Source organism: Trematosphaeria pertusa, assembly GCF_010094035.1.
Source record: "Trematosphaeria pertusa strain CBS 122368 unplaced genomic scaffold BU26scaffold_15, whole genome shotgun sequence".
NCBI classification, from domain to species: Eukaryota; Fungi; Ascomycota; class Dothideomycetes; order Pleosporales; family Trematosphaeriaceae; genus Trematosphaeria; species Trematosphaeria pertusa.
Window position 1 is genome coordinate 1,124,007 of NW_022987226.1, and position 25,954 is coordinate 1,149,960.

Below are 25,954 nucleotides of genomic sequence, written 5' to 3' on the forward strand. Positions count from 1 at the left end.
GCGTGAACCGACCCTCAGACCTCACCCCAGCTTCAGACTACCAACAGCGACGCTAACGCCCAAGAAGATGTCAAATGATGCGGAGCGAACTGGTGCTGCCGCTAAGGTCGAGGACGGTGATGAACCGGATGAGTGGTGCGTGCAATTGATGGGTTTCCTATGCGGGGAAGTAGCTGCTGATGGGCTGTAGGGACAAGAGAATCTTCAGCACCGGCTGCGCTGGTGCGTTCTCCACTCTGAGAGCGTCGCAATCTGATAAGTTGACCTTGTAGTAGACGAAAACGCGAAATTGACGGATTGTTATTATGAGAAGAAGGACTGGCGGGCATGCAAGAAGGAGGTAAGTCTTTGCAGAGCGCAGCTCAAAGCCTATTCGGGAACCGAGAAGTTGCCGAGCCGTGAGCTCCTCGACCGCAACTTAAGCCTCTCGAGTTTCAACGCTGACAGTATAATGCGCAGATGGAGATATTTCGAGAATGCTGGAAGCAGTATGGCAATGACAAAAGGACCGCGTCAAAGGATTCCTGATCGTTCACCTTGCTATGGCGGATCATGGCATTTCTGTACAACTATTTGTATTTTACTGTATCTATAACCCGGTCACCTCTCGAATCGTAATGGCCCAAAGTCATGAATGGGCATCATTTCTGGCAGAAGTCCTGTCATGGTGTCGAGGTGACTCCTGCACCCGTACCAATAAACGCCAAACAACACCCATTCTCCCTAACCGTGCACGGTACGACGCCACTAATCCGGATCGTGATTGCGTCACTAACCGCTCGGAAATAGGATTGCAGCTCAATTCACAGCCTTCACCTTGCACATTAGAGGATGCTTCTCCCACAGGGTGTAGCATTCCTGATCGGCCCAGTTTGCGCTCTCGGGCAACAGCTCCAGGTCAAAGTTCTTCAAGACCTTCGTGATGATGAGACGCATCTCATGATATGCCATGCTGCACACACGTTCGTCAGCAAATGCTTCCCTCGCAATTAACATGTATAGGACTCACTTCTTCCCCAAGCAATCCCTTGAGCCGATGGAGAAGGGCTGCAGAGCTTGCTTCTTATCGCCATTAAACCGCTCATCTCCGAGCCAACGCTCAGGGATGAAAGACATTGGCTCTTTGAAGTTGCTCTCCGACGTATACATGGCGAGTTGCGGCACGGTAACGACGTACTAGCGCGTCAGCAATTAGCGATGATGCTCACGTCAGCCTGAACGGCATGCAAATACTCACTCCGGGTGGGACGTAGTGTCCGCAGACGGTCGAGCCGTCTGGCGGCGTCATACGAGGCAGCCCAGTAACAACCGGTGGGTACAGACGGAACGCCTCTTTGATGCAAGCGTTGAGGTACGGGAGTGCAGCGAGCTTCTCGAAGCTCATCTCCTCTGAGCCGGGGAAGGTATTGCGGATCTCCTTTGTCAGGTTCTTCATCGCTTCTGGGTTCTTGAGGAGCAGGAACGTCAGACCGGAAACGAGCGTGGCCGTAGTCTCTGTTCCAGCCGCCATAAAGAGAGAGGAGTTCGCGTCCATCTCGCCGCGGGACAAGCCTTTGCCTTCTGGTTGGCTCATCACGAGATCCCATAGATCGACTCCTTCTGCGTCTCTCCCCTTTTCCAGCCTCTTCGTCACCCGCTGCACGGAGAAGTTGAAGTGCTCTACCCTCTTCTTAGCGAAGGATTCCGGAACGAGGGCTCGGAAAGGCTTGTAGATGAGCGGGTAATGGTTGATGATGCTCAGGCGTGTCCCGAATTTGATGAAAGCGAAAATGGTTTTCACCCATGGATCATATTCCCCCTCTGAGAGCATGTGGAGTGGCTCTCCAAAGGTGAGATCTCCCATGACATCGAACGTGGTGAAGTTGTACATCCGGACCATGTCAAACCTGCGCTCCGAGTTTTCTTCGATGCCTTCTCTTAACTTTTGGACCAGCAAGTCTACGTACTTCATGAAGAGCGGCTCCTGCTGCTTGAGAGCGCGATCCGAAAAGGCAGGGTTGAAGATGCGACGCATCCGATAATGTTCCCCATCTTTCGCAATAATAAGAGAGGCAGCGCCATTCACAGACGTGCCGTAGCGGATCCAATGCTTGTGAGGGACCGAGCCCGGCGTATTTTTGGTGCCGTGCCCGTGGACATCCCTCCAGGCGTCCGCGTTCACGAAGCTGACCTCGTCCGGTGCAGTGCGCACAACATCGCCGTACTTTCGGTGGAGTCCAGCTATCCGCTTGTGCGGCGTGCCAGTCACCACTCCCCAAAGCTGCGGAATACGTGTTGCTGCTGTGAAATTGGGGCCAGGAAATTTGGAGAGCGGGTGGAAGTAAACTCGATAGAAGGCCCTTGCAACCCATCGGACGACCAGCTGGGATACGTTAGGGTGCAAAAGCGCGGAAATTGGCTGACTTTGCACTGACAATGACAATGATGGAGGTGGCAATCTGGGAGGCTGAGGCCTGCCGGATCAGCCTGGACAGGCCTACCGTGCCGTCCATGGGTGTCGACGACATCTTTGCTCGTTGATGAAAAGGACGAGGAGAGTATCGAACAGAAGCTAGCAAAGTCCGCAGAGCTTATATAGCCAGCTTGTTAGCATCTGACGATCTAACCTAGGCAAGTGCCCTCTGCGACAGGGTTCATGTTCAGGCGGCGGCGTTAGACGAAGAAGGCTAGCGCCGCGAGAGTGTTAGGTGCGGAGCGCGGGATTGGCTTTCGAGGACCCGAACGCCGGTCTATATGCCTCCGATTGCCACTACTAGAGACTTCGTATGCACCTTGACAGGCAGAATTGCTCGGAGGATGCGGTTCGTCCGCGACGACACCGCCTAGATTCCGCAGGACAAGAAGCGGCCGGAGGGTCGGAGGATAAACGTTGAACTGGCCACATGCAACTACCGAGCAAATTGATGTGCAGCTGTACCCCAGAAGTAACACAGCCAGGATTAGAGTCTATTCGCTCATAGACGAGCTGGGCCATAGTTGCGGCCGCTGCAAAAGCTGGTTGGGACGGGAAACCGCTTTTCGTCCGATAGTGGTGGACGAAACAACTGGACGAAACAACTGGAGGATCAGCGAGATGCATGCGCAGTTGGCTGCTCGGTCTCGGATTCGGAGAACTGTCTAGCCGCCTTCTTTTTGCGCATCGTTTAGGTTGACGGATAACGCCTGTCGAAAGCTTGACGGGTAACGCCTGGATTTGTCGTTGCTTTGATTGGCCCCGGCGCGGCACTAGCGGGTATCGTGACTTCGCGTTCGACCTTTTCTGACGCCCACAAGCCAATCGCCATCCCCGCGTCTCTCCTCCATCGCATTCCACAATGGCCGCGACAACCTCAAGAAGAGGGTTGTCCCTCCTCTTCTTCTCCTCCTCCTCTTCGCGAGCAGCGCCCTTTGCATGCCGGTCACCTCAGCGCGGCTTCGCCTCCTCCCCCATCTCCTCCGCATTTGCGACCACCAAATCGCGTGCCGCAACCGCTGCTCCTGCAAAAACCACTACCTCCACCAACCCTGCAGCTGCCTCCACCACTTCCCAACGAACCGTAACACCCAGCTTCCCCGCCAAAGAACCCCCCGTTCCCACCTCCCGCAACACCACCTCTGACAACGCCGCAGCCGCCGCCCGTCAGCAGCGCTCCCTCACCAACGGCCTCTCCGACCAGCCTCCTGAGCTCGAAGGCGTGCCCGCGATAGACTGGACGCGCTCGTACCACGGGCTGGGAAGTATCTCGTTCACGCCGGAGCAGCAGGAGGTTCTGCTTGCGCCCATCGAGCAAGATGACGTGGAGGTGAAGCCTGATGGGCTGTTGTATCTGCCGGAGATCAAGTACAGGAGGATATTGAATAAGGCGTTTGGGCCGGGCGGTTGGGGGCTTGCCCCCAGGGGAGAGAGCATCGTGACGGGGAAGCTGGTTACGAGGGAGTACGGGCTTGTTGTGCAGGGGAGGTATGTCGCCAATCTGAAGATCCGTATCCGAAGAATCTTGCTAATAGCTTGTTAGGCTGGTGTCAATAGCTCGCGGCGAGCAACAATACTTCGACCCTGACGGCATCCCTACCGCTACCGAAGGCTGCAAATCGAACGCCCTGATGCGGTGCTGCAAGGACCTCGGCATAGCATCCGAGCTGTGGGATCCTAGGTTTATCCGGACGTTCACGAAGCAGATGACTAAGGAGACCTGGGTGGAGCACGTCACGACCAAGAAGAAGAGGAAGATTGTGATGCGGAAGGACGATACTGTGCGATATCCGTTCAAGGAGTCGAAGATGTAGACGATCTCTGAACCATGGAGGAGATATGATAGGACTAGGAACTAGGAGCCGTCGGACATATTGGGCGTTCAATAGCCAGCCTGGGTTGCATATAGAGACCCTGTACAAATAGAGTGTAACAAAATCAATCGGTCATACGTGTCATACGAAGGACTCTTCTTTAGCTTTCATTTCATGCCATTGCTACATGATGAAGCCCGCGAGGCCGTGGGGCGAGAGGGGCTTTTCTCTACCTTCATACTCAATGTAAACATAACGCCAGAAACCCACAATCATGAGAGAACGGATGTCCATCTATCCTCTAACGGTCTCGATCATATCCTGTCGAGCGTCCTTGAGAACGATGCTCGCCGTATGCGAGCGGATCCTCCTCGACTGGTCGATCATAGCGCTGCCAGTTCCATGGCATCCAGCCGCTACTCGTCCTTCGGTTCATCGCCGGCGGAGTGACAGGATACGGAGGAGGTCGGTCGTCTCTGATTTCGTCTCGCTCGATCCTATCAAACTCGGTTTCGCTCCTGCTCTTGGACAGGCCGCCTCCCTCGTAGTATCTGCTTCCGCCCTCCCGTTGCGCCTTTAGGTTCTCTGCCTCGCGGTCGAAAGCTTGCAGCAGGGTGAAGATACGCTCCCGTTGCGAGCCCACATAGCTCAGCCTGTCGTCGTTGTTCCGGATACTGTCGGGCACGAGGTTCGCGCTCCGATTCAGCTCTGCAGCCTGAGCGTCCTTGTTTCCGGCGTACAGCGCACCAGCTCCACTCAGCGCTTGAGAGACCAAGCTGACGAGGTCGTTGTTCCCCCTCGCAGACGGCATAGTAAACCTCGACATGAAGCTCTGCGCATAGCTCTGTCCCGCGCTCGGCGGGGTAGCAGGCCGCTGGGGCGCAAACCCTAGCACATTGACCTTAACCCACTCAATGCCCTGCTGCAGATACGTCAGCCCCACCGACCTCGCCCTGTCATGCGTCTCGGTAATGAAGTCGTCGATCTCGCGCTCGTGGTGGTACAGGAACGGCTCAAGGTACTCCTGGTAGAGGAAGGTCGCGCCCTGCGAGCCCGGCAGGATCAAGTAGAAGTGGATGAAGAAGCGCATCCAGGCCCAGAAGGGGACCCAAGCGAGGATGAAGTCGAAGGTGTTTTCCACTGTGTGGAGCAGCATCAGCGTGATGAAGTATATGAGCCATGGTGCGAGGAGCGCCGGGTCGGAGGTGTGGAGGGCTTTGTATGAGGCGAAGATGGGGAAGAGGACGGTGGTTGCGACGCTGGGAAGGCATTAGTCGTATGTCTCGTACGGGGCGAGGTGTTTCTGAAGCGATTGAGAGCTAGAGGACCAGCCGACGCCTGCAACAGGAGCTGCGATCTGAAGCGTGCTTGCTATCCGATCTCCGATTGCGGGGGCGGGGCTCACTTACGTTAGGCCGTCGGCGATGAAGCCAAACATATTCTCGTTGTATGTCCAGTCTCTTGTGGTATGTGAAGGAGAGAAAGGAAAGCCCGAGAGGACAGGTTTACGCTGCTAAGATCGTGCACGAGGCGAAGAGCTGCCTGGTGAGGCGGTGATGTAGTGTTACTCAGCTGGACGGGCACTAGCCCCGCCATGTCCGGTGTCTTTGTATCCGGAAGTCAGACCGCCTCAATGACGCAGTCGTTTCAGGCACAGAGAAGTTACTGAAAGAGCACATGACTGTCGGTTAGCTGCTTTGACGTGCCATTTTTTTTGCGCAAACAATCTCTTGTGAGCAAACATGCAACTTGTCCGGCGATGAGGTGCTGATTGGCGCTAATTTGGCGCTTCCTATTTCGGAAGTGGAACCGAGGTTGGTTCTCGAGAACATCTCCTCGTCTCTTCTTTCTTCCTTTCTTTCCACGCTGAATGCTGAATGCACTCCACGCACATGTATTTTCTTCTCGTCAGGCTCATCTCCGCAATGGGCAAACGTGCGGCTTTCAATATACGATACGCGAGAGATTTACTCAACAATCTAACAATCTTGTGTAAACTTTTATTTGAAGCCTTAATTCTACTCGGGCATCGCTTGATTATCAGGTCTATTTGTTACCAAAAGAGATGCTGGGGGAATTACGAGGCCGGATCCATGATATCATCATCTCGAGGCACGGTATGGACCTTTCTAATGCCTTCCCTGAGCTATTCGTTTCTTGCCTATATACAGTGGAACCCATCCGAACGAACGTCCCACCCCGACACCTGCCCAGGCCCCGCACGTCCTAGGAGACGCTGAACGTACCACCCACCTTTACAGCATTCAATCTAATCTGTCCTCGGGATCCACAATCTGTGTCATGTGTGTTATGAACTGCACCCCGAGCTTCAGAAAGCATTCGTGATATTCCCTCGTAGAGTCAACCAGCCACGACGATATCTCCAACGTTATGCTTTTCAAACGGGGGAAATGGCTAATGGCCTCCCGAAGCCGTTCCAACACAAGCCGATTCGACACATCCTAAGAGCGACTTTCGCGGCACGGTGCGTGCCGCAGGGTCAGATGCCGGACAGACTGTGGCACCACACTCTCTATGGAAGCCCTGATTCCCGGATAGCCAGTATTGAAACGGTTTTGGGATAGTAAAGACATGTCCACTTTAAGCGACTCAAGCTCGAGGCTAGCGCTCGTCCAAACGTTGGGTAACGAAGGCGGGTTGAGCATTTCGTATGGGCCGCATAGACCCTGCTTGGACCAGAGTTCCAGATGTCGGAGGGTACCACTAGACAGCTGGACGTTCAAAAGCCCGATTATGCCCGCTTGAAACTCTTCGTCGAACTCTTCATCAGGATTTCCGTGTAACGAGAGCCTAAAAGCTCGCAGTAAGGGACAAGCATCAAGAACAATCCGGAAAGCTGAGAGGAGATTGATAGTGCGCGTATCCCAAAAGAAAGTCCTCATGGTCAGCTCTCTAACGGAAGTCCGCAGAGAAAACCAAGCGCGATCTTCCGAGTCCGGAGCATAGAGGTACACGATGTCGGCCACAAAAACCTCCAACTTAGGGAGCTGAAAGATCGGAAGGAGATCTACAAGTGTCGAGCGTTTAAGCGTGATGTCGAGCCTTCGCAGGTTGCTCATCTTGCCTGTGCTTAGCTCGCTACCGAAGAGCCAGTAGCACAACCCATGACAATACAATATGGCGGTCTTCCGAAAGTCGACGCGTTCTAGGTTTGGCATACCCTCTAGAATCCTGGGTACGTGACTGCCCACCAGACCCATCCGTGCAGTTGTTTCGTTGTCCCGGTATACCTCTTGCTTGGCAGTGTGTTCCTCGCCATACCGCATCTCGTCCGCGCGAATCCGGAACGCCCGGAAGGTCTTGACATAGGATGAAAGAGCAGGTCGTTCCGCGAACGTCCGCTGCAGCCGAGGTCCATTGACGAGCCAAAATGGGTAGTACTCGGATTCGAGTCCGGCGAAGCATGCTAGAACGTTCGAGTAGAGTGAAGGCTCCACAATGCGGTGGAACTGTTTAGACGTCAAAGAGATGGCTTGCAATGTCCGCACGCTGTCGGGGTCCAAGTCCTCGTCCACCGCCGATACGCAGTTAGAGAAGATTTGATTGAGAAGTTCCTCCGGGAGATAGGGAAAATAGGCCATATCGACTGGTTGCGTGTAAGGTGCTTGGTTGAGTCGAGGATTATTCGGGCGCGAAGGCGAGGAATCGGTTATGTAGTGCGATGTGCGGGTCCACGCCAACAGTGTCCAAAGCGTCCTCCCCACTGAATTATTCGATATCCGTCTCGGGTATATGCCGGGGAAGCCGTGGGAAGCAAGCACGAAATCTGCAATTACTATTAGCTTTCACCTTCGGTATCAACAAGTCGTAAACCTCTCAGATTCGTCGGACGCTCCAGACCACGGAGTTCACCGCAATCCTAATGCCCCCCAAAAATGGAAGAACGTGGTAAATATGTCTCGGTCGGCACTTTAATGAGCAGCAGAGCATTCAAGACAAGCCTGGTGCCGTTCGACCTTTGGTGAACACTGAAGAGCGATAGACGAGCTTACAAACACCTCTTCCAGAAGGGCAAGGCGGGTAACAGGAGTAGATATGCTGGAATGGGGTGCATAACACTTAGCGCGTAGGTGAAGCAAAATGAAGCTACAATGCCCCTCGGCCTACCTGCCCTGGATATCAAGCAGCTTTCCGGCCGCGAAATGCCCCTATATCCCCACCGAACGCCAATGCCATGCAAACCACCGCCCAGCTCATACTTTCAGCCACAAGCTTAGCACCCCCTTGGCATACTCCACGATCTCGTCTCCACCGAGCTTGCTCTCGCCGTACAGACGGTCAACGAAAGAAATGGGCACCTCCGCAACCGTGCAGCCCATCGCCTTCGCTCGCACCATCATCTCCATCTGGAACGTATACCCCTTGCTCTCCGTGCTCTTGATAACCTTCTCCAATACCTCCTTCTTATACAGCCTGAAGCTGCCCGTCAAATCGCTCACGCCCGGCCGCAATACCGTGTCCGCGAACAGATTCGCCCCTCTTGACACAAACTTCCTCTTCAGATCCCAGCCATACACGCCTCCATTGCCCGCGTACCTTGTCCCCGTAACGATATCGTAGTTCCTGCTCTTCTGTACGCGCACCATTTCTGCGATGAACTTGGGGTGATGCGAGAAGTCCGCGTCCATGATGATGACGAAGTTGCCCGTCGCGAACTGTAGGCCGTGTACGTAGGCGGTGCCCAGGCCGAGCTTGCCGGCGCGGGCGCGGATCTGAATGCGTTCGGGGGAGTAGGCTTTTTGGAGTTGGGCGGCGACTTCCTGGGTGCCGTCGGGGGAGCCGTCGTCGACGATGATGAGTTCCCAGTCGAGGTTACTATTGTCATTGTGTTAGAATTAGGAGTTGTGGTGGAGCGAAGGGGTGCTTCGTACTTCTCAGTGAACGTCTTGTTGAGTAGCCATGTTATTATAGGCAGATTTCGGCGCTCATTATAGGTCGGCAGGAGGACCGAGTACTTGTCTTTCGACTGCTTCGCCATCTTGCCTGTTGCGTTGTTGAACGAGCGACTGCGGTGCAATTGAGCGACGTTCGTGAAGTCCAGAAATGTGTCCGTACCACAGCTAGGAGCTCAGGCCACTAGCTCCTTTCGGCACCACTAACACCACCCCAGCTCTCCATCCTAACCTCAATCAACCATGCAATCAACAAGACCATTAGCGCGGAAAAAGAATCTGCTGTTAGCATTCGATGCATTCGGAACGCTGTATACACCGAATGCGCGCATCCCGGAGGCATACGCCGCTGCCGCCTCACATCACGGGATCACCTGCGGCAGCGTGAGGGATTCTTTCACTGAAGCATTCGACAAGGAGGCGGAGCAGAATCCAAATTATGGCAAAGCCACGGGGCTGGGAGCCGAGAGGTGGTGGGCGAACGTACTTCCCCTCGTAACATTTTCTCCAAAACCTATCGCTGATCGCATGCGCAGGTGATCACGGGTACCTTCAAGCCCTTCCTCAAGCCCGACCAAGAAGTCCCTCAAGCGCTCGTCTCCGAGCTGCTAACCCGCTACACCACCTCGGAAGGATATAACATGTATCCGGACGTCATCCCCTTCTTCCGCATGCTGAAAAGCCCGTCCATGCAACGCACCATCCACCCACCCTGGAAATGGGAGAAGACGGTCGTTGGCATCATCACTAACTCGGACGATCGCGTATCTTCCATATTGGAGTCGTTTGGCTTGAAAGTCGGACCGCGCCGGGTGGACAGCTCTGCTGAACGCAGCGCAGACGCTACGGTTCAAGACGATGTTAGTTTCGTGGTGCTGAGCTACGACGTCGGGTACGAGAAGCCCGATCGCCGGATCTTCGAAGCCGCGACGCAGATGCTCAAGGAGACGTTAGCCGAGGATGGCCAGGGTGCAGAAGAGCAATCCATTGACGACTTCGAGAAGCTTTATGTTGGGGACTCGCTAGAAAAAGACTATTTTGGCGCCGAGGCAGCGGGATGGCATGCAGTGTTCCTGGATAGGAAGAAGCTGAGGAAGAAAGATATGGGAAGGTTGCCGTTTCAGCCACTGACAAAGCTCGGCGTTACCACGAAGGAGGAGGGGAAGGACGTAGTGAAGCAAGTTAGCATGTGTGCGGATCTGGGCGCGTTGAGTAGGTGGACGCCACCGACGAAGAAATAGGAGCGAAGAGATTAGAAGGAATCTGCACATATGCCCCTTTGACTGTAACTGTATGTATCCATACGGGGGGATCGCTAATATATGTCTCACGAAGCATTAATACTACACGCGCGAGAATTATTCAGCACATAGATAGAGAAATGTATCTGACATGCTATAGGTACTGCACAGTTCTTTATAAGATACCTCCGTAAGAGCTTTAGGGAGCAGCAATGCTGTAAGTGGAGATACCGGGGGATAGACTGATACAAGAACGGTACGACGCCTTGGGTTGGTCGGTCCATTATTTCAAATATTCCTGCACCTAATTACCATCCTCCTTGCCGCCAATTGAACTCCCCGGCGTGTGGTAAGTCGAAGGGCCTTCAATATCTAAATCGTCCGGCGTCACTGGATGACTCGAAAGCGCCGTCAGGCGACTAGGTGACTGCGGAAGTAAAGGCGGTGTCCTGATCGCACTTCCGTGCCGCGGCCGCGTCGGCGATGAAAGTGGCGTCCCAGTAGCGGCTGGAACCACACTCTGCGTAGAGATGGGCGCAAAACCGAGAGGCTCCTGCGTTTGAGCTCTGCTGGGCGGCGCCATCACATTCCCAACAGAAGCGGACCTAGATCCACGAGACCGTCGACGCATCGAGAAAGATCGACGAGGTTGGGACTCAGGAGAGACGGCATCGGTTGCCCTTGGAGATACGACTCTCATGGGAGATGTATCGTCGACTTCGTCCTCAGCGTCGGACTTGTTCCCTTCCTTGTTTGATTTCTTGGGACTGAGTTTTTCTTTGAGGTTGTGCATCTTCTTGCGCATACCGCTGCGTCGGGTGTCGTTTGAATCACCTCCTTCCTGCTTGCTGCCGCCCGCGCCGTCGAACTGGAGGATATCCGCAATAGAGCTGGTGTCGCTATCATAGCCGGAAGAAACGTCGGTGAGCGGCCGGTCGATCGGATCATGATCGAGGACAGGTTTCGGAGTCGATTTGGGTCCACCCAAGGCATCCCGCAGCCTATCCACCTTCGTCTCCATGTTCAATAGTCGGGATTGCTTCCCTCCCAACGGTAAACGCTTGTCGTGATTGCCATGCTCCATTTCTCCGATGATCTAGAAAGAAGAAGTGATCTCTGTGTTGCACCGCAGAAAATTGAAGCGGTTGATTGGTACCGGAACGGGCGAAAATAGCGCAAGAAACTGCCGTCTTGTTGCTGAGTCCTGCGTAGAAAGTGCGACGAAAGAAGAAGCAAGGAAGAGGAACCTCGGAAGTCGTCGATTGGTTCAACATGAGAGGAAAGAGCGTTGATGGAGACGATGTACACGCACGTTCGTGCCTTCCGTGCGCTCAATAAGCAGGAGACGTTGGGGCGCATCATGGCATTAGGCCACGGTGCAAGCCGTACCCACCGCGCTGGAGCTCAAAGGGTTAACAGCCGACGAGAAGGTTGAAAAACTGAAGTTGCGGTCAGAGTGTGTATCTAAGACAGTCCTTTTACGTACGCCGATCTAAGTAGCACAACTCCCGAAAGGCTTCAGTCCCCTAACCTTGACTAAATGCTCCTTCAGAAGTCAAAGTATGATGTGGACGCACTCACAAATCCGCTCCATCGACGCGGCTTGTACTTGCTCTGGAAGAGAAACAGAAAGGCCAGCATCACATTAAAGCACGTATTTAGATGGTATGTACACTAACCTGAAATTGAATTGAGATGGCCTGCCTGAAAGAGCCTGCATTATTAGTCGTATAAGTCGGCGCAAAAGCACTCCGGTCCGCAGAAATCGCAATCCCAATTGTCTCGTCCGAAGAAATACGTCTTGGGAGCTGAGTCCTCCGAGGCAAAGGGTTTCGACCACGTCGAGAGAGTGGGGGAAGCCGGGCAAGAGAGGTCCTCCATAAACGGATCAGTAATGATGGAAGACTCGCCGTCTTCTGACAAGGCCGGCTCGCAATCGCGGGAAAGAACCATGTGTCTCATGAAATCTTCCTGGGCCGATACCGAAGGCAATCGAACGGCCTGTACGGGTGCATAGACTGCCCGATGCATTAGCAGCGGCTCGCGCGCAGCTTCCACAACCGACATCTGCGGAACAAGGTGGCACAGTTGCCGTTCAATCGAATCTTCACTGAAGGCTCTTGTAAAAGGCTCGAAGCACCTCGCGTTTTCGTTGGCGGAAGCAGGAGGACGGAGGACATGTGGTACGCCGACCTTTTCCGGTTTATGTGCCGCCCTCGCCTTCTCGACACAATTGGTCGCATAGGCAACGTACATACGCATCTCCTCTCGATCAGGCCTGGATTCGCCGCTTGCCCAGTAAGCGTTGGACATACGTGACAACAAGCAGACCACTTCTCTCGCCCGGCTTGCGGTTGCACTCTGTGAGTCTTGAAGCTCTTCTAGGGCCTGTTCTAGGAGAAAGGCGATGCCTTGTAGGTTCTTTAGATAAGGGTCCGTTCGCAAGTCCGCGTCCCCGGCGTCACACATGGCGCAGATGGCCGTCCGCACTTGCGCTTCGTACAGGAGGTGATATTGATCCTCGCCCATATTTTCAAATGTTGGTAGCTCACAGACGCGCTCTTGTGTGCAGGATGTCGTCGTTGCTCGACCGTAGTGATACTCTGTATGGCCGCAGCTGTAGATGTTGTAATTGAAAATGCACATCAGAATTGCTTGAAGCTTTGAGCTCTCGAAGGACGGCCGTGGTATCGAAAAGAACCCTAAGAGTGAATGTTTGAATCTGCCAGCAAATGTCTGTTTTGAAAATTGAAGGGGCTCACGCTGATATTTGAGTTGTATGTGAATATTGACATTGTGAAACTGTATGCCGGCATCAAAGACATTGTGTTGGTCAGACAGTGTTAACCCGACGACTAGGAAGGACGGCCGATGTCGCTCCAGTCGATGACCATTCATTGTGCAGGCGATTCTTTCCGCGGAAAGATTGGTGTCACGCTGGCATTGCCCTATGAGATGACCTCTCCAAATATATACCGAAACGCCTCTGTTCCTCAAAGTGTCTTTTCCCTATACGACCTTATCCCCAACGACCTTGAAAACCATACTACCGCTACCGGGTTTGCTGACAACGATGGCATCTTGCAGCTTTTCGGCTGTGATGTCGGGGAACTTCTTCCGGTAGTACTTCTCCTCCCATGCCTTCTTGACCGCATCAACCTTATCCTTGGGCACTAGATGTACACTGCATCCTCCCCATCCAGCTCCTGTCAGTCTGCTTCCGCATGAACCCGCAGCGCGCGCAAGGTCGCACAGCTCATCAAGCTCCGGGCAACTGCAGTCGTAGACATCTCGGCACGAAGTCTGCGTTTCGTTCATCAAATCTCCAAGCGACTTGATGAATTCTTTACCGTCCTTTGGAGGCGAAGAGAGTAGTTCTCGAAACTGTATAACGCGCAGAGCCTCGGTGAAAACGTGAAGCGCGCGTTGTCGGAGCATGAACTTCTCTGCACGCACAGGGAATTTCGACATGTACCGCTGGTTTAGTTCCTCCTCTGAGATGCCGAGTAGCCCGCAGATGTCGCCTCTTGAATAGCCTCCTTCTTGTGGTAGATAGTCTTCCGTCAGTTGAATTAGCTTCTGGAGCTGGACCTTGAAATCGGCGACCGAAGTCTTCGTGTTGTCAGAAACCCCTTCCTTCTCCTCGAAGAAGGTATCATGGAAGCCTCGTAGGCTGACGCCCAGCGGTGATGAGTCCTTTGGCAGCTCGCGCCTCAGACCGAACGCTTTCGCCAGGAACGCTGCGGCCAAAGTGCACTCTACAACACGTAGGTTGTAACAGACAGGTGCTGTGACGTGTTTGTCTGCTGCTACGAAGCTCTGGGCTGTGACGAAGGTAAGTTCGGGATCCGTCTGCGGGAATTCGATTGCAGTGTAGTCGAGACTTGGCTTGAATGTCACATAAAGAGCAGTGCCGCGGAGCGAAAAGACTGAGGCTGCCTGGTCCATGCTGGGCTCCAATTAGCTCTGCCAGCAAACAAAGATGCGGCACACCTACCCTCCCGAATTGACACCCACAGCGCGTTCGGACACAATAGCAAGCTCGCACAGCTCTTTCTTGTCGACTTTGTCTTCGCCATTCGCGGTCAAGACTGCCAGCGAGCTTGTGCACACGAAAGCTGCTGAGCTTGAAAGCCCACCACCGCTCGGCACAGTTCCGTCGCACAGGATATCCATGCCCACGGTGACGAAGTGTTTGCCTTGCTTCTTCTCGAGCAGCTGAGAAACTCCTCGCAAACCCGACTTGAAGTAGTTTGTCCATTCATGCTCCGAAGCGTCGATAGGAATGTCTCCTTCGGCAGGAATCTCGAATTCTCGTGAGGGGAACTTCTGGGACTGTATGTTCGCGATCCGTATCCGCGGCTTCTCATCGGCGGGTCGGACAGCTACAGCCATGATGAAGTCGGAGGTAATAGCCATTGGTAGCACTTCATAGAGCGAGTAGTCAATGTGCTGTCAATTGTTAGCTCCAATACATTACAATGCTACAGAACGCGCGACCGCACCTCGCCAATGATGTTGACGCGCCCTGGACTCCTTGCCACGAAGTCCGCCCGCTTGCCATAGGTCTCCTTGAACTTTGCCAGCAAGCTCTCCCACCGCTTCGCCTGCACCGGCACCGCGTCCTCGGTGTAGATGTCGCGTAATGAGGCTGCTGTCGGAACTTCCATCGTAGCGTTAGAATATTTTTAACCTGAGACAATCCAGAAGCCAAAAGTAGTTCTCATAAGTAAGAGAAGAGGAGCGGAAGCAAGGTTGAGGAGGAAAATTTGATATAGCTGTGCGCACGCAGCAAATACTGGAAGCTGTGGTGTGAAATAGCGGGGAGCTACTGAGCTACCTAGGTGGGGCCTTCCCGTTTCGGAATCGTATCCGGGAGGAAAGGAACAGCGGAAGCGGTCCTGTTGAGCCGCCTGCGCATCGTCTTGAAGTCCGCAAAGAAACCTTGGAATCTGAGTGCGACATCGAGCGGTCGCTCCACCGAGATGGGTTTCGAGCACGCGATCTGGGGCGGACCTCGGAAACTATCTGGGTACCGACGATGGCACTTGAGGTGTCTAATCGCCAATGTCGCCTCGCTCTTTTGTCACCTGAGCGACGCTGAGTTCCTCGCTCAGCCCAGTCCTCTGCCTCTCCCACGCAACCCGCGCCCAATGCCGCTGCCGGCTCGGCTGCTTGTTGATCCGCTGCGATTGAGCCCTCGCCCGGTCTGCCCGCCCACACCCACATAGCCCGAACTTGAAGTTGATGTCCCTCGCGGTCGCGCTCCGCCCCTGCCCCTGCCCCTGCCTCGTGATCCAGATTTTGCAGTTGCCTCTGCCTTTCTGCGATCCTCTTCTGCTTTTCGGGCGGCAGCCTCCCTTCTTGCCTGCTCTTCGGCTACTCGGCGTTCTGCAGCCTGCTGCCGCTGTATCTCGTCCTCCTGAATATCGATCAGGTCTTGGGATGCTCCCTGCCATTGGGGGTTTAGAATGAGGCGCTGGTTATGCTCAGTCTGTGAAAGGATGCGCGTCCACGTTTGTAGAAGGGTTGATGCGTTGTGGACAGTGCGGGAAACAGTCTGGCTCCAAATCAGCAGGATATCTCAGTGTAGTGTCATTCTAGCTAATGCTTACGTCCATGTTGTTTCTCGCCTTTTGCAGGCTCTCAACGACGCCCTCAATGACTTTGTTGACATTGCGCACGCTTTCCAGCTCTTTCCGCAGTGCAGCCTCGCGAGCCTCCTCAGTCGTATAATGCGACTCCTTTGTACGCGTCTTTCCGGCTGCTGCTCCTTCCCCCGCGTCCGTGCCGCCTTCTTGAGCTTTCTTCTTGTTCTTTCGCGCCGCTGGAGTGTCGAATAACGCGTCTGTATCCGAATCGGAGAGAGAGAGGTCGCCCATATTTGGCGGATCCATGGTTGTTGTGACTTTGGGGTGCAAAACAGCTTTCAGACGAATTGACTCCAGCAGCGACAGCGACGCGGCATGTGTGACGTGCGTTGGCGTGTTTGACGTGTTTGACGGAGGGGCCGGGCGGAGTGCGTGCGGAGCTGCAGCTTGTTGTTGTCGTGGTGGCCCTTGCGCCTTCCTGCCAAGAACATGGCTGGGACCAACCTCCCTCCTTCACCACGACGTTGAGGCTCCATTTCTACGCTTCACCACCACCGCGCCCGCGCTCACCACTCACTTATCGCACAAAACTATCCGTCAGGCCATAATTCCTATCCAATTGCGCTTCTGGGCGGGCATTCGGGCCTGCTGTGGGGTAGCGTATAAGAGTCACCTTGTTTTGATTTTGGAACTTGATTCTTAACTTCTTTCCTCCTCCACCTCCAACCCACTCGCAGCTGCCCCCTATTCCCAACCCGCTGGAGACGCCGTTCAAGATGGAGAGGACGCCGTCCCCTCCGCGCCGGCTGCACACGCCGCCGGCTCCACTTCACGGCCCACAGTACGACAGCTACGAGCCCTTTTCACCACGCCGGTCGAGCCGGGTTGCCGCGCAACAACACCTTCACCACGAACAATCGTCCCCAACCCGCCGACGCACAACGCGCGACGTGACTCCCTCGAGCTCCAGGAAAAAGCCAGCCACCCGCACCTCCAATTTGACTCTGTCCCCGCCATCTTCACCTATTTCTCCGGCTAAGCACCACTCGCCTCGCTCATCGCGTCGCTCCCACCTCGACAACGGCGCAATTGATTCTGACTCAGATCACGTTGCCCCCACGCCTGCGCGACGCTACCTCACAACCATGGCGCCTCACGGCATGCTCCCAACGCCGGCCAAGACACCGCGCAAACGCGCTCTGCAATCAGAAGAGACTCTGGGCTCCACCGCGCGCATCTTGTTTCCGAATCGCCCCGCTACCATCGAGGAGGCCATGCCTTCTCCGCGCAAGGGCCGCAAGAGCAGAAAGGACGCCTATACGCTAGAGAGTTTCGCTGAGCGAATGGAGGAGGCCAATGAGCACATTGAGGTCTTCACTGATTCGAAGGAGCGCATTCCCACTCGCGATGCAGACGAAGATAATCCGTTTGTCACGAAGAAGGGCAAAGGAAAGGCAAAAGCGGCCCCGCCTAAGCCGCGCAAGGTGGATGCAAAGACAGCGAGGATGAATGAAGCGGTCGAGCGCGACGAGGGAATGGTTTATCTTTTGTAAGTCGTTCACACGTTGCAAAAATAACGTCTTCTAACTCTTTATAGCCGTGGCAAGAAGGTCTTCCGCAAGTTCCATAATACTCCGCGTTCCAATGCCTCAGAGGAAGAACCCGAGTTCTCTGGAGATGAGCTACGCCACAAAGCCGGCGCCGTCGCCCATCGCCCTCTTACGCGCGCCCAAATCAAGCCGCGTCTTCTGTTCCAGGAGGAAATTCAGCAACGAGAGCGGGAGAATGGCCATGACGACGACGAGGAAGCGATCACGGATATCGAGGTCCCGATTGCCACTCCAAGCCGCAAGACGCGCAAGACCGCTGAGAGTGGTGTCTCTGTTACGCAGGAGGCCACTCCACCGCCAACGACCCGGGTCAAGCGACGTAAGCATGCCCCACCAATCATGGATGAGCAAGATATTGACAATTTACAGAAATCTCCTTCGATTCCTGGAGCCGGGTCAAGCCCGCTAGGAGCAGCGGCTCTACGCGCGACAGCAAGAAGCGTAGCGGCCCGCCGCTGGAGAGCACCGCCGACAAGCGAGCTCGGAGTGAGCGGAGTGAGCCTTCCTCTGCCATGTCTATTGACGACTTCTGACGCGGCAACAGCCCGCTGATGCAGTGTGTTGCGTTTGCATCTGCTTGAGAGGTTTCTACTTTTCGGGTTGTCTGTCTCACAAAACCCTTTGCATACTACCACGGACCGGCGTTATATGGGCTGGACGACTTTACGACTGCATGAGCACTACCTTTGGTTGACACCTTCTGCGTTTGTAATAAGAGGGTGCGAAGTGGGCGCTGGGTGTTGCTTTTTGCATACTCAGGCTTGCTGGATACCCTTAATTTTTTTCGCGGTGGACTGACCATTGTACATTGCTTTTTTTCCGATTCTCCCTTCGACGGACGGACGGATTTTTGGGCTGTCTCAAGCTCACCTCATCTTGGGCGGTTGTCCGGCCTCGGACTCCTATCGCCTTTACACAGAGGAGTTGTCTCAATGGTACGGGACGGCTTCCGCTCATCCTTTACTGCAACTTGAGCTGCGCGAATAGTGCGGCTGGGCCCAGTCTTCCGGTCCTGTCTCTCAATGCGTGCGTGGAATGGCGTGGATGCGCTCTGACTGTATTCACATACTATTCCCGTGCGCCTGTCGAGGATCTCGTGGTGGGATATTCAACTGGGAACAGCAAAGGTAAGAAACCCAAGTAGCTCGCACGCTCAGTGCGATCGGCAAAATGGCCAAATGATCTGAAAATCTGAAAATTCTTTAAAAGTCGCTGTTTTATTAAGCCGGTATCGTCCAGTGATGTGATGTCCTTGGTACTCGCAACACCTTGGGCCTTGCCCGTAAACTCCAGACGCCTGTCCTTTCATCCAAAGCAATGCACAGCACAACACAGCACCGCACCTCAACCCTTCTTCGGCGCCTTGGCAAAGAAAGCACTCAACTTCTTCATGCCACTCGTATCCGCCTTTTTCAGCTGCTTGATGCCTCTACTCTCAGTTTTCTTCTTTTTCTCATCCTCCTCTTTTTTGCGCTTCTTTTCTTCGCGCTCAGCCATCTTCTCCTCGTCTTCTTCTAGTACTCTTTTGCGGCTAATGTTGTCGGAAATGGAGCGTAAGGCCATCGCCTCGGCCCGAAGTTTGGCGATGGCCGAGAGATGCATGTCGAGGAGGGTGAAGGAGGGGGTTGTGCTGGACTTTAACAACTCTTGAAGAGACGGCCGCAGGGTTTGTGGGACGTAGGAGCATAGGAGATATGTGAAGGCGGTGCGCAGGCGGAGAAGGTGAGGGACTTCGGGTGGAGTCTGTAGGGCGGGTTTCGAGACGATCTCCTCTGTAGACGACACGCTGGTTGCGGCGGTCTCGGTGCTGGTTTGGGAGTCCATGGATGTCGTAGTCGACAGCTGCGACTCTACGCTCGTTGACGGCGTCGAGACAGATACCTGTGAATCCTCTGTAGGCATCGAAGGCGTGTCGGACACTACGCTGAGAGTGCTCTCCTCGCGCTTGATGTTCATGACAGGTACTTCGAGCGCTGTCTTGACGAACTTCTCTTCCATGGATTGAGGCAGCCCGTTCTTGCACATTCTTTCTGCCTTTTTCAACAGCATGGCTAGCAGTTTCCCGTGCGATAGCCGATACATGGTCTCGTCGCCGGCGTCTACTGTGTCGCACACTGTTCCCATTCTCTTCCCTATCATGGCCTTCAGTGTTGGATGTTGCGCCAATAAGACCTTCCAATGCCGCGAGGAAGATGAAAGATTATCCAGATGGTCATCCAGCGCTAGGAAATGTTGCTTCGTCTCCTTTGCATTCTTCGGGGCTAGGACTGGCAGGAGGAGGAACATCAGATCAATAGGTGTAGCGACGAATAGATCTGCCGCCTTTGTGACATATCCACTACCAATGCCGGTACCATCGTGCCCCTCCTCTTCCTCTTCGTTGCTACCCGAGCTCTTCTCTGGCGTTATAAGCCAACTCCTGCAAGCCTTCTTCGGCGCCGCAATGCGCGTGAACTCATGGACGCCCTTGTCCGGGCAGAAGTAATACCGAGAGGGCACACCGCTTGCTGGGTTGTCCAATGTGACTATGCGCGCATCTTTCGACGTGTCTTTCGGTAGGACAAATAACTTCGGAGGGTTTGAAGTGCTGGGTAGGAGCGGTTTGGCATTTGAAGTCGGCGGTTCTGGGGTGCTCTCCTTGGTCGCTTTGGCCTTCGGTTTGGATCGAGTACGAGCCATTGCTGCGTTAAACTACTCAATTGAGACCCCGAATGCCTATACAGTAGAGAATGCGCGAAAAAAAAGTTGTGCCCAAGAAGATGGGTAGTGAAATGGGCTGGACATCGCGTCCGTTAGTGCGCGAACGGAACGCGTCGTCGGAATGACAAGCGCGTCATCCTGGTCAGTTTCAGATTTGGAGGGCAACCTTATTTCGACGCTTTGCGGAGTCAACACACGTCCACAGCGGCTCTCCCACGCGCCAACCGCTCGCTTTGCGCCAACTTCCGAGTCACTCTTATCTTTGGAGTTTGTTTTCAACGGTCTTGGCGCGGATATGGGCGCTGTAGAGACCAGACACCGCCCTCCAACTCCACCACGATGATCGTGAGGGAGAGCCCTAAGTCTAGGGGTGGGTATTCTCTGCGCGCTTATGGGTTACCTACGTGCTGACAGTTTGGTAGTGCAGAAAGAACAGCAGAACTGGCCGCCGAGATCCCCGCGCGAAGCTCTACTGAGCTCGCCTTCTGGCCGCCGGAAGTACCAACAACAGCGTGAGCGCAACTCCGTGTCTCCCTCGCCGATCAAGCGCCGCCCGTTATCGCGCGCCCAGCCGGAATCCGACGACGAAGAGGAGGAAGATGAGGAGACGCTGCAGCTGCAGCTCCAGGCCATTGAAGCGAGGTTGAAGCTGAAGAAGCTGCAGAAGGCGCGGAAAGCTACAGAAGATGGAGAAGGCGACAGTATTGGCACAACTTCGAGGCCCGGGACAGCGGCCAGTCTGCGGAGGGTAGAGCTTCCGAGACCACAGTCTGAGGTTCAGGTGCCGGTTTCGCCTACACGGAATCGAAGAGCGCAGGAGGAGCAGAAGAGTCCCGCACGAGTCCGGCTGGGAATCGATAAGGGACTCAGAGCGCAAGATGTTAGCCTTAAGCGGGCGGCGAGCTTTTCTGCTAGGGGCAAAGCTGGGGGGGCATCGGCGGGGCTGTCACGAGCGAGCTCAACAAAGACAACAGAAGCACCGCGAGGCAAGTCATTCAGCGAACGAATAGCGGAAAGCAGAAATAAGGAGAAAGAGCGGGAGGAGAAGCAGGCCAGGATCGATAAGAGCAGGAGTCGAGGTTTCGGACTACACAACATTGAAGGCCTGAAGGACGGGCCGAAGTCACGGACGGGCTCTTCGCTGAGCGCGGGAACCAGGAGCTCACAGGATACGGCTTTATCTGGGAGACATCTAGACAGAGCACAGAGTAAATCTGTCAGTGACCTCCGCAACACCGCGACACCACGGCCAGGCTCGAACCTTTCCGCAAGGTCAGAGCGCTCATACACACCGTCCACGTCTTCAAGAGCTTCTTCCAAGGGCTTTGGCGCCACAGCTACCGCGTCCAAGTATGCGGAGATCTCTCAACGAGACGACGGCACAGATGCGCCTAGCTTCGAATCATTCTCCGGTCTTCACTTGAAGTCCCGTGAGATGCAACACAACGTCATAACGCGTACTTTGGAAGGCAAGACTGTCGTCACGATACCACAGCTCCTGAAGACTGTCAAAGCGCCAGACTACGAGCCGCCGGATATGGAGAATGACTATGTTGTTCTTGGGGTTATAGCATCCAAATCCTCACCGCTCACACCAAAAAGCGCTGTTCGAGAACGCTCCGCTGGCAATCAAGATATGGATGCGAATCAGACGAACAAGTTCATGGTCATTCGGCTTACAGACCTGAAATGGGAACTCGACCTCTTCCTCTTTGATACTGGCTTCTCGCAGTTCTGGAAACTTCCAATAGGAACGCTGGTCGCAATACTCAATCCGGACATTATGCCGCCCCGTAACAGGGACACGGGCAAATTCTCTCTCAAACTCGCAAGCTCTGACGACACCATTCTCGAGATAGGTATTGCCAGGGACCTGGACTTCTGCCATGCCATGCGAAAAGACGGCAAAGAGTGCGGCCAGTGGATTGACGGACGCAAAACCGAGTTCTGCGACTTTCATATTGAGCTGCAGGTCGAGAAGAGCAAGCGAGGACGCATGGAGGTCAACACCATGACAGGCTTCGGCAAAGGACCTGGTGGGAAGGGAGGGATGTTCAGTGGTGGCAGAGGTGGCGGCCTCAAAAAAGATGATGATTTGAGGAGAGAGGGCAAATTCCACGATCGATTTCTGCACGAAACGGTTTACATCGCCCCCTCGGCTGGCGGCGCGGCAAGACTTCTGGATCGGGACGAACAGCCTTGGGAGCACACGACTCGAGCCGAGAGGCATCGCAAACAGCTTGCTGAGAAAGAGAAGGAACGCGAGCTCGCGAAGAGGCTGGGCGAGATTGGCAGTGGCGCTGGGGGTGACTACATGAAATTCAAGGGCGCTGATACACCAAATCTTGCAGCTGGAGGTGGTGCCGCAGCAGAAGATCCTTTCAACACGAGGAAAGAGAAAACTTTAGATGATGATACCCTAGGACTGCTCGGAAGGAAAGCGGAGGATGTCTCCCTTGGGCATGTTAAGAGGAAGCGCATTATTTCTGGAAAGTCGACATCGTCGAGCGATCCCGTCGGCTGGGGCGGAGCATTCAAGCGCGGCCTGCTGCTCTCTCCCAAGAAGGATACCGGCCCGTCTCGTGAGACACGAGAGACCAGTCCAGCAAAGAAGAAAGCTCGCCTGCTTCTCCCCGAGAAGGGCATCCGCGAGCCGGGCAGGGAGAGCCTGGGCACTCTTGACGTTGGACTGATCGCCGCTATGGACGAAGACGATGACTTGGAAGTTGTTTGATTCACATGATATCCACTTTTCTCTTTTGTCAGAGGAGCCACGATGGGACAGGATGGTATGGGCGTTGAACAGGCAGCCTTCTGATTGGATGGAGTAAATTCGGGAATTCTAAGCGAGTGAAGGTCGAATTTCTCTTTGCGGTCTTTGGATACCTCAACTACAAAACGACTTTCTTAGTGTTTAAATGTGAAGAGACCTCCAAGGACCAAATCCTTTTTCCTCTTACTTTCTGGTCTTTTTGCATCATCTCAGCCGTAGAGACGCTTGTTGGTCCGCCCAATTGAAGGTCCAATCCTTCGCACCGTGCCTAATCTGATATCAATGACAGGAATCAATTGAAGACCTGCCTTAGGAAAGCGGAATTAAGAGCCGAGGACTAAGGAGGGATATACCCGGAGTATTATTGCGATCATGGCCACCAAAAACTCCGACGCCGACCCAAAATTCTATGCCTTCGTAAACTACGAAGACCCCTACGTGCAGCCACTGATTCTATCCGCATTGGAGAAGCGCCTCCCAGCCTCATCCTACCGCCTCATTTCTTCGCTAGCTGAATTACCTTCTCCTGAATCTCCACTCCTCCAATTCCTCCAATACGAATCCGTCGCCTTCGACCACCTGCTCTCGCACCCCACAACCTCCCTAGCAAACGCCTACATAATCCGCAAAGCGCTGATCCGGAAACACTACCTCTCAACTACGATCTCGAATTGGATCACCAAGTATCCGGACTCCCTGCTCCAGCGGCATGTCAAGCCCAGCGTGGAGTTTGAGGTTGACTATGCGGAGTTTCTGGACGATGCACTAGTGGAGGCGTGGGAGCTGAAAGAGAGCTGGGAGAGAGGGGCGGGCAGGGGGAGCGAGAAGAGGGAGTGGTGGATATTGAAGCCGGGGATGAGCGAGAGGGGGCAGGGCATTAGGCTGTTCTCTTGCGAGGAGGAACTGAGTGCTATTTTTGAGGAGTGGGATCCGGAGGAGGACGAGGAGGACGAGGACGAGGAAGAGGACGAGGAAGCTACGCCCAGCGCGGAGAGTTCGCCATCCCGCTCCCCCGCTATGTTAGCGCAAAGAGAAGAGAAAGAGCGCAAGAAAGAGGAGGGCAAAGACATCATCACCTCGCAGCTCCGGCACTTCATCGTGCAGCCTTATATCCACCCACCACTGCTCCTCTACCCTCCATCAACAGGCCCAGACGCCGGCTCTGGCGACGCAACGCAAGCACTCCGCAAATTCCACATCCGGACTTACGTCCTCGCCGTCGACGCGCTGAAAATATATGTCTACAAACCTATGCTCGCACTGTTCGCTGCGCGGCCGTATGTGCCGCCCTGGGGCGCCGATTTACAGGACGACATGGAAGAAGCTATGAAAGGGCACCTAACAAACACATGTCTTCAAGAGAGCAACGAGCGCGAGGGAAGCGTGGGATTGTTTTGGGAACTTCCGCATACCATACCGCCCCAGACGTCCTCGGACTCCATCGAGCAAACCGCCCGCGTCTCCGCAGACGAAAAGTGGAAAGACACCATTTTCAAACAGATCTGCGCCGTGACAGGCGAAGTGTTCGAAGCCGCCGCCCGCTCAATGTCAATACACTTCCAGCCGCTTCCCAACGCCTTCGAGCTCTTTGGGCTGGATTTCATGGTCTCGGTTGAACGGGATGGGGAGCTGAGGGCGTGGTTGTTAGAGGTTAACGCATTTCCGGATTTTCGGCAAACGGGAGATGAACTCAAGGATTTAGTGGGACGGCTATTTGAGGGAGTTGTAGATAAAGCGGTGGCGCCGTTCTTCGGGCTGGATGGTGGGAAAGAAGGTGGGGAAGGGGAGTTGGTTCAAGTGCTGGATATCGATTTGGGACGGCGGTGAGAAGGGGGAGAGTTAGGATAGATTGGATTGGTCGGTCACTCCGTTTTACGAGGCGGAGTGAAGCGCAGAGAACTGTTCTGCTCAGTGACCAGGAAAGACAGATGAACGGCTAACGGTGCATACAAGGCGCCTTCTAAAAGGCCATGTCATCAATCTAACAATGAGCATGTGCAGACGATGCATTCGATGCGTGACTCATAGTTGTCCTCTTCATCATGTTGTTCGTAGCAGATGCCGTCCACTTTCTCTCTTCATCGCGCCTTCTCTTGACTGCATATCGAAAGCATAATCTCAAAGCCCTAGTCCAGCCTCAACGACGCTTACAGGCCTCCCTGTCCCTTTTATCCTCCGCGATGTAATCCTCAAACATGAGCTCCAACACCTGCGCCCGATTTTGTCTCGAGACATCCGCGCACACATATATTTCTCCGGTCTGTTCGCTAATGTCTTCGATAGAGTAATTTTCGAGGTACCCGTTCGCTGGCCAGAGTGCGCCCAGATCTGGGGTGTCCATGGAGCAGTCCACGAGCAATCTGATTTTCTCTCGGACTGGGCGACTGAGGCCTTCACTCCACGTCCTTCCCACAAGGCGATCGAGCTCCGGGTCTGCGAGGGCGCTGATGAAGGCGGTACACGCTGCTTTATAAGGCTCTGTCTTCTCCTTGAAGAGTTGGATGAGGGTGTTGTGATGTTTTCTACATTTCTTGTCCTCTTCGGAAAGTTCGTTTTCTAAGCTTGGAGCCATCCTGCGTTGCTGGTTAGCCATTCCCTCGGAAGAGTATAAGAGGGAAACAAAGATTTTATAGACCAGAAAGGGGAAATTGTGAGAGCGGTGTGCTGAGGGAACCACGTAGTAAATTTATATTCAGCTATTTGAGACATTCTCATGCATAGCATGGGGGAAGAAAGAATACTCACGTAGGCTCATGAAGAGCCGGAGCGTTGTTTCCCGCACGCTCTTCATCGGTTCTCAAAGCCTTGTGTCATGGTGCCGCGCATGGTGCTTTGCAATCATCATGCTTTATAATGCAGA

The 25,954-nt window shown here is 54.3% G+C and overlaps 16 protein-coding genes across 16 annotated transcripts; 6 read left to right on the forward strand and 10 right to left on the reverse strand.

The window, feature by feature from the left end:
* The first annotated feature begins 25 nt into the window (after nucleotides 1-25).
* Nucleotides 26-702, forward strand: BU26DRAFT_523084 (uncharacterized protein). The gene is made up of 4 exons (XM_033829956.1): nucleotides 26-135; nucleotides 191-222; nucleotides 276-340; nucleotides 460-702. The coding sequence occupies exons 1-4, from the start codon at nucleotides 68-70 to the stop codon at nucleotides 526-528; spliced, it is 234 nt and encodes a 77-aa protein (XP_033679441.1). The 5' UTR covers nucleotides 26-67; the 3' UTR covers nucleotides 529-702.
* Nucleotides 568-2,787, reverse strand: BU26DRAFT_543072 (cytochrome P450). Its single transcript, XM_033831680.1, has 4 exons — nucleotides 2,415-2,787; nucleotides 1,238-2,362; nucleotides 1,010-1,176; nucleotides 568-952 (listed from the first exon to the last, which is right to left on the reverse strand). Exons 1-4 carry the CDS (start codon nucleotides 2,505-2,507, stop codon nucleotides 799-801), a joined length of 1,539 nt encoding a protein of 512 aa, XP_033679442.1. The 5' UTR covers nucleotides 2,508-2,787; the 3' UTR covers nucleotides 568-798.
* A 497-nt stretch (nucleotides 2,788-3,284) lies between these two features.
* On the forward strand, nucleotides 3,285-4,435 carry BU26DRAFT_523087 (Mgm101p-domain-containing protein). Its single transcript, XM_033829957.1, has 2 exons — nucleotides 3,285-3,940; nucleotides 3,996-4,435. Exons 1-2 carry the CDS (start codon nucleotides 3,315-3,317, stop codon nucleotides 4,264-4,266), a joined length of 897 nt encoding a protein of 298 aa, XP_033679443.1. The 5' UTR covers nucleotides 3,285-3,314; the 3' UTR covers nucleotides 4,267-4,435.
* Nucleotides 4,403-5,965, reverse strand: BU26DRAFT_523088 (uncharacterized protein). Its single transcript, XM_033829958.1, has 2 exons — nucleotides 5,676-5,965; nucleotides 4,403-5,525 (listed from the first exon to the last, which is right to left on the reverse strand). The coding sequence occupies exons 1-2, from the start codon at nucleotides 5,702-5,704 to the stop codon at nucleotides 4,568-4,570; spliced, it is 987 nt and encodes a 328-aa protein (XP_033679444.1). The 5' UTR covers nucleotides 5,705-5,965; the 3' UTR covers nucleotides 4,403-4,567.
* Nucleotides 5,966-6,396: 431 nt separating this feature from the next.
* Nucleotides 6,397-7,884, reverse strand: BU26DRAFT_523089 (uncharacterized protein). The gene has a single exon (XM_033829959.1). It carries the CDS (start codon nucleotides 7,866-7,868, stop codon nucleotides 6,729-6,731), a length of 1,140 nt encoding a protein of 379 aa, XP_033679445.1. The 5' UTR covers nucleotides 7,869-7,884; the 3' UTR covers nucleotides 6,397-6,728.
* Nucleotides 7,885-8,175: 291 nt separating this feature from the next.
* On the reverse strand, nucleotides 8,176-9,328 carry BU26DRAFT_492021 (glycosyltransferase family 2 protein). The gene is made up of 2 exons (XM_033826101.1): nucleotides 9,159-9,328; nucleotides 8,176-9,102 (listed from the first exon to the last, which is right to left on the reverse strand). The coding sequence occupies exons 1-2, from the start codon at nucleotides 9,263-9,265 to the stop codon at nucleotides 8,481-8,483; spliced, it is 729 nt and encodes a 242-aa protein (XP_033679446.1). The 5' UTR covers nucleotides 9,266-9,328; the 3' UTR covers nucleotides 8,176-8,480.
* Nucleotides 9,329-9,390: 62 nt separating this feature from the next.
* BU26DRAFT_523091 (HAD-like protein) lies at nucleotides 9,391-10,587 on the forward strand. The gene is made up of 2 exons (XM_033829960.1): nucleotides 9,391-9,662; nucleotides 9,716-10,587. Exons 1-2 carry the CDS (start codon nucleotides 9,423-9,425, stop codon nucleotides 10,418-10,420), a joined length of 945 nt encoding a protein of 314 aa, XP_033679447.1. The 5' UTR covers nucleotides 9,391-9,422; the 3' UTR covers nucleotides 10,421-10,587.
* Nucleotides 10,588-10,724: 137 nt separating this feature from the next.
* BU26DRAFT_569427 (uncharacterized protein) lies at nucleotides 10,725-11,441 on the reverse strand (the record flags this gene model as incomplete). Its single annotated transcript, XM_033833889.1, has 1 exon — nucleotides 10,725-11,441. One exon carries the CDS (start codon nucleotides 11,439-11,441, stop codon nucleotides 10,725-10,727), a length of 717 nt encoding a protein of 238 aa, XP_033679448.1.
* A 701-nt stretch (nucleotides 11,442-12,142) lies between these two features.
* On the reverse strand, nucleotides 12,143-13,318 carry BU26DRAFT_569428 (uncharacterized protein; the record flags this gene model as incomplete). The annotated part of the gene is made up of 1 exon (XM_033833890.1): nucleotides 12,143-13,318. The coding sequence occupies one exon, from the start codon at nucleotides 13,316-13,318 to the stop codon at nucleotides 12,143-12,145; it is 1,176 nt and encodes a 391-aa protein (XP_033679449.1).
* A 111-nt stretch (nucleotides 13,319-13,429) lies between these two features.
* On the reverse strand, nucleotides 13,430-15,090 carry BU26DRAFT_435460 (galactokinase-like protein; the record flags this gene model as incomplete). Its single annotated transcript, XM_033824133.1, has 3 exons — nucleotides 13,430-14,369; nucleotides 14,418-14,872; nucleotides 14,926-15,090. The coding sequence occupies 3 exons, from the start codon at nucleotides 15,088-15,090 to the stop codon at nucleotides 13,430-13,432; spliced, it is 1,560 nt and encodes a 519-aa protein (XP_033679450.1).
* A 443-nt stretch (nucleotides 15,091-15,533) lies between these two features.
* On the reverse strand, nucleotides 15,534-16,317 carry BU26DRAFT_435751 (uncharacterized protein; the record flags this gene model as incomplete). The annotated part of the gene is made up of 2 exons (XM_033824144.1): nucleotides 15,534-15,980; nucleotides 16,036-16,317. The coding sequence occupies 2 exons, from the start codon at nucleotides 16,315-16,317 to the stop codon at nucleotides 15,534-15,536; spliced, it is 729 nt and encodes a 242-aa protein (XP_033679451.1).
* A 470-nt stretch (nucleotides 16,318-16,787) lies between these two features.
* Nucleotides 16,788-18,154, forward strand: BU26DRAFT_509342 (uncharacterized protein; the record flags this gene model as incomplete). Its single annotated transcript, XM_033827141.1, has 3 exons — nucleotides 16,788-17,560; nucleotides 17,609-17,940; nucleotides 17,991-18,154. The coding sequence occupies 3 exons, from the start codon at nucleotides 16,788-16,790 to the stop codon at nucleotides 18,152-18,154; spliced, it is 1,269 nt and encodes a 422-aa protein (XP_033679452.1).
* Nucleotides 18,155-18,835: 681 nt separating this feature from the next.
* On the reverse strand, nucleotides 18,836-20,398 carry BU26DRAFT_523095 (uncharacterized protein). The gene has a single exon (XM_033829961.1). The coding sequence runs from the start codon at nucleotides 20,298-20,300 to the stop codon at nucleotides 18,966-18,968; it is 1,335 nt and encodes a 444-aa protein (XP_033679453.1). The 5' UTR covers nucleotides 20,301-20,398; the 3' UTR covers nucleotides 18,836-18,965.
* A 126-nt stretch (nucleotides 20,399-20,524) lies between these two features.
* On the forward strand, nucleotides 20,525-23,255 carry BU26DRAFT_464724 (uncharacterized protein). Its single transcript, XM_033825173.1, has 2 exons — nucleotides 20,525-20,691; nucleotides 20,744-23,255. Exons 1-2 carry the CDS (start codon nucleotides 20,661-20,663, stop codon nucleotides 23,053-23,055), a joined length of 2,343 nt encoding a protein of 780 aa, XP_033679454.1. The 5' UTR covers nucleotides 20,525-20,660; the 3' UTR covers nucleotides 23,056-23,255.
* A 689-nt stretch (nucleotides 23,256-23,944) lies between these two features.
* Nucleotides 23,945-25,084, forward strand: BU26DRAFT_523097 (tubulin-tyrosine ligase). The gene has a single exon (XM_033829962.1). It carries the CDS (start codon nucleotides 23,950-23,952, stop codon nucleotides 24,919-24,921), a length of 972 nt encoding a protein of 323 aa, XP_033679455.1. The 5' UTR covers nucleotides 23,945-23,949; the 3' UTR covers nucleotides 24,922-25,084.
* On the reverse strand, nucleotides 24,975-25,952 carry BU26DRAFT_523098 (uncharacterized protein). The gene has a single exon (XM_033829963.1). It carries the CDS (start codon nucleotides 25,685-25,687, stop codon nucleotides 25,232-25,234), a length of 456 nt encoding a protein of 151 aa, XP_033679456.1. The 5' UTR covers nucleotides 25,688-25,952; the 3' UTR covers nucleotides 24,975-25,231.
* Between the last annotated feature and the right edge of the window lie 2 nt (nucleotides 25,953-25,954).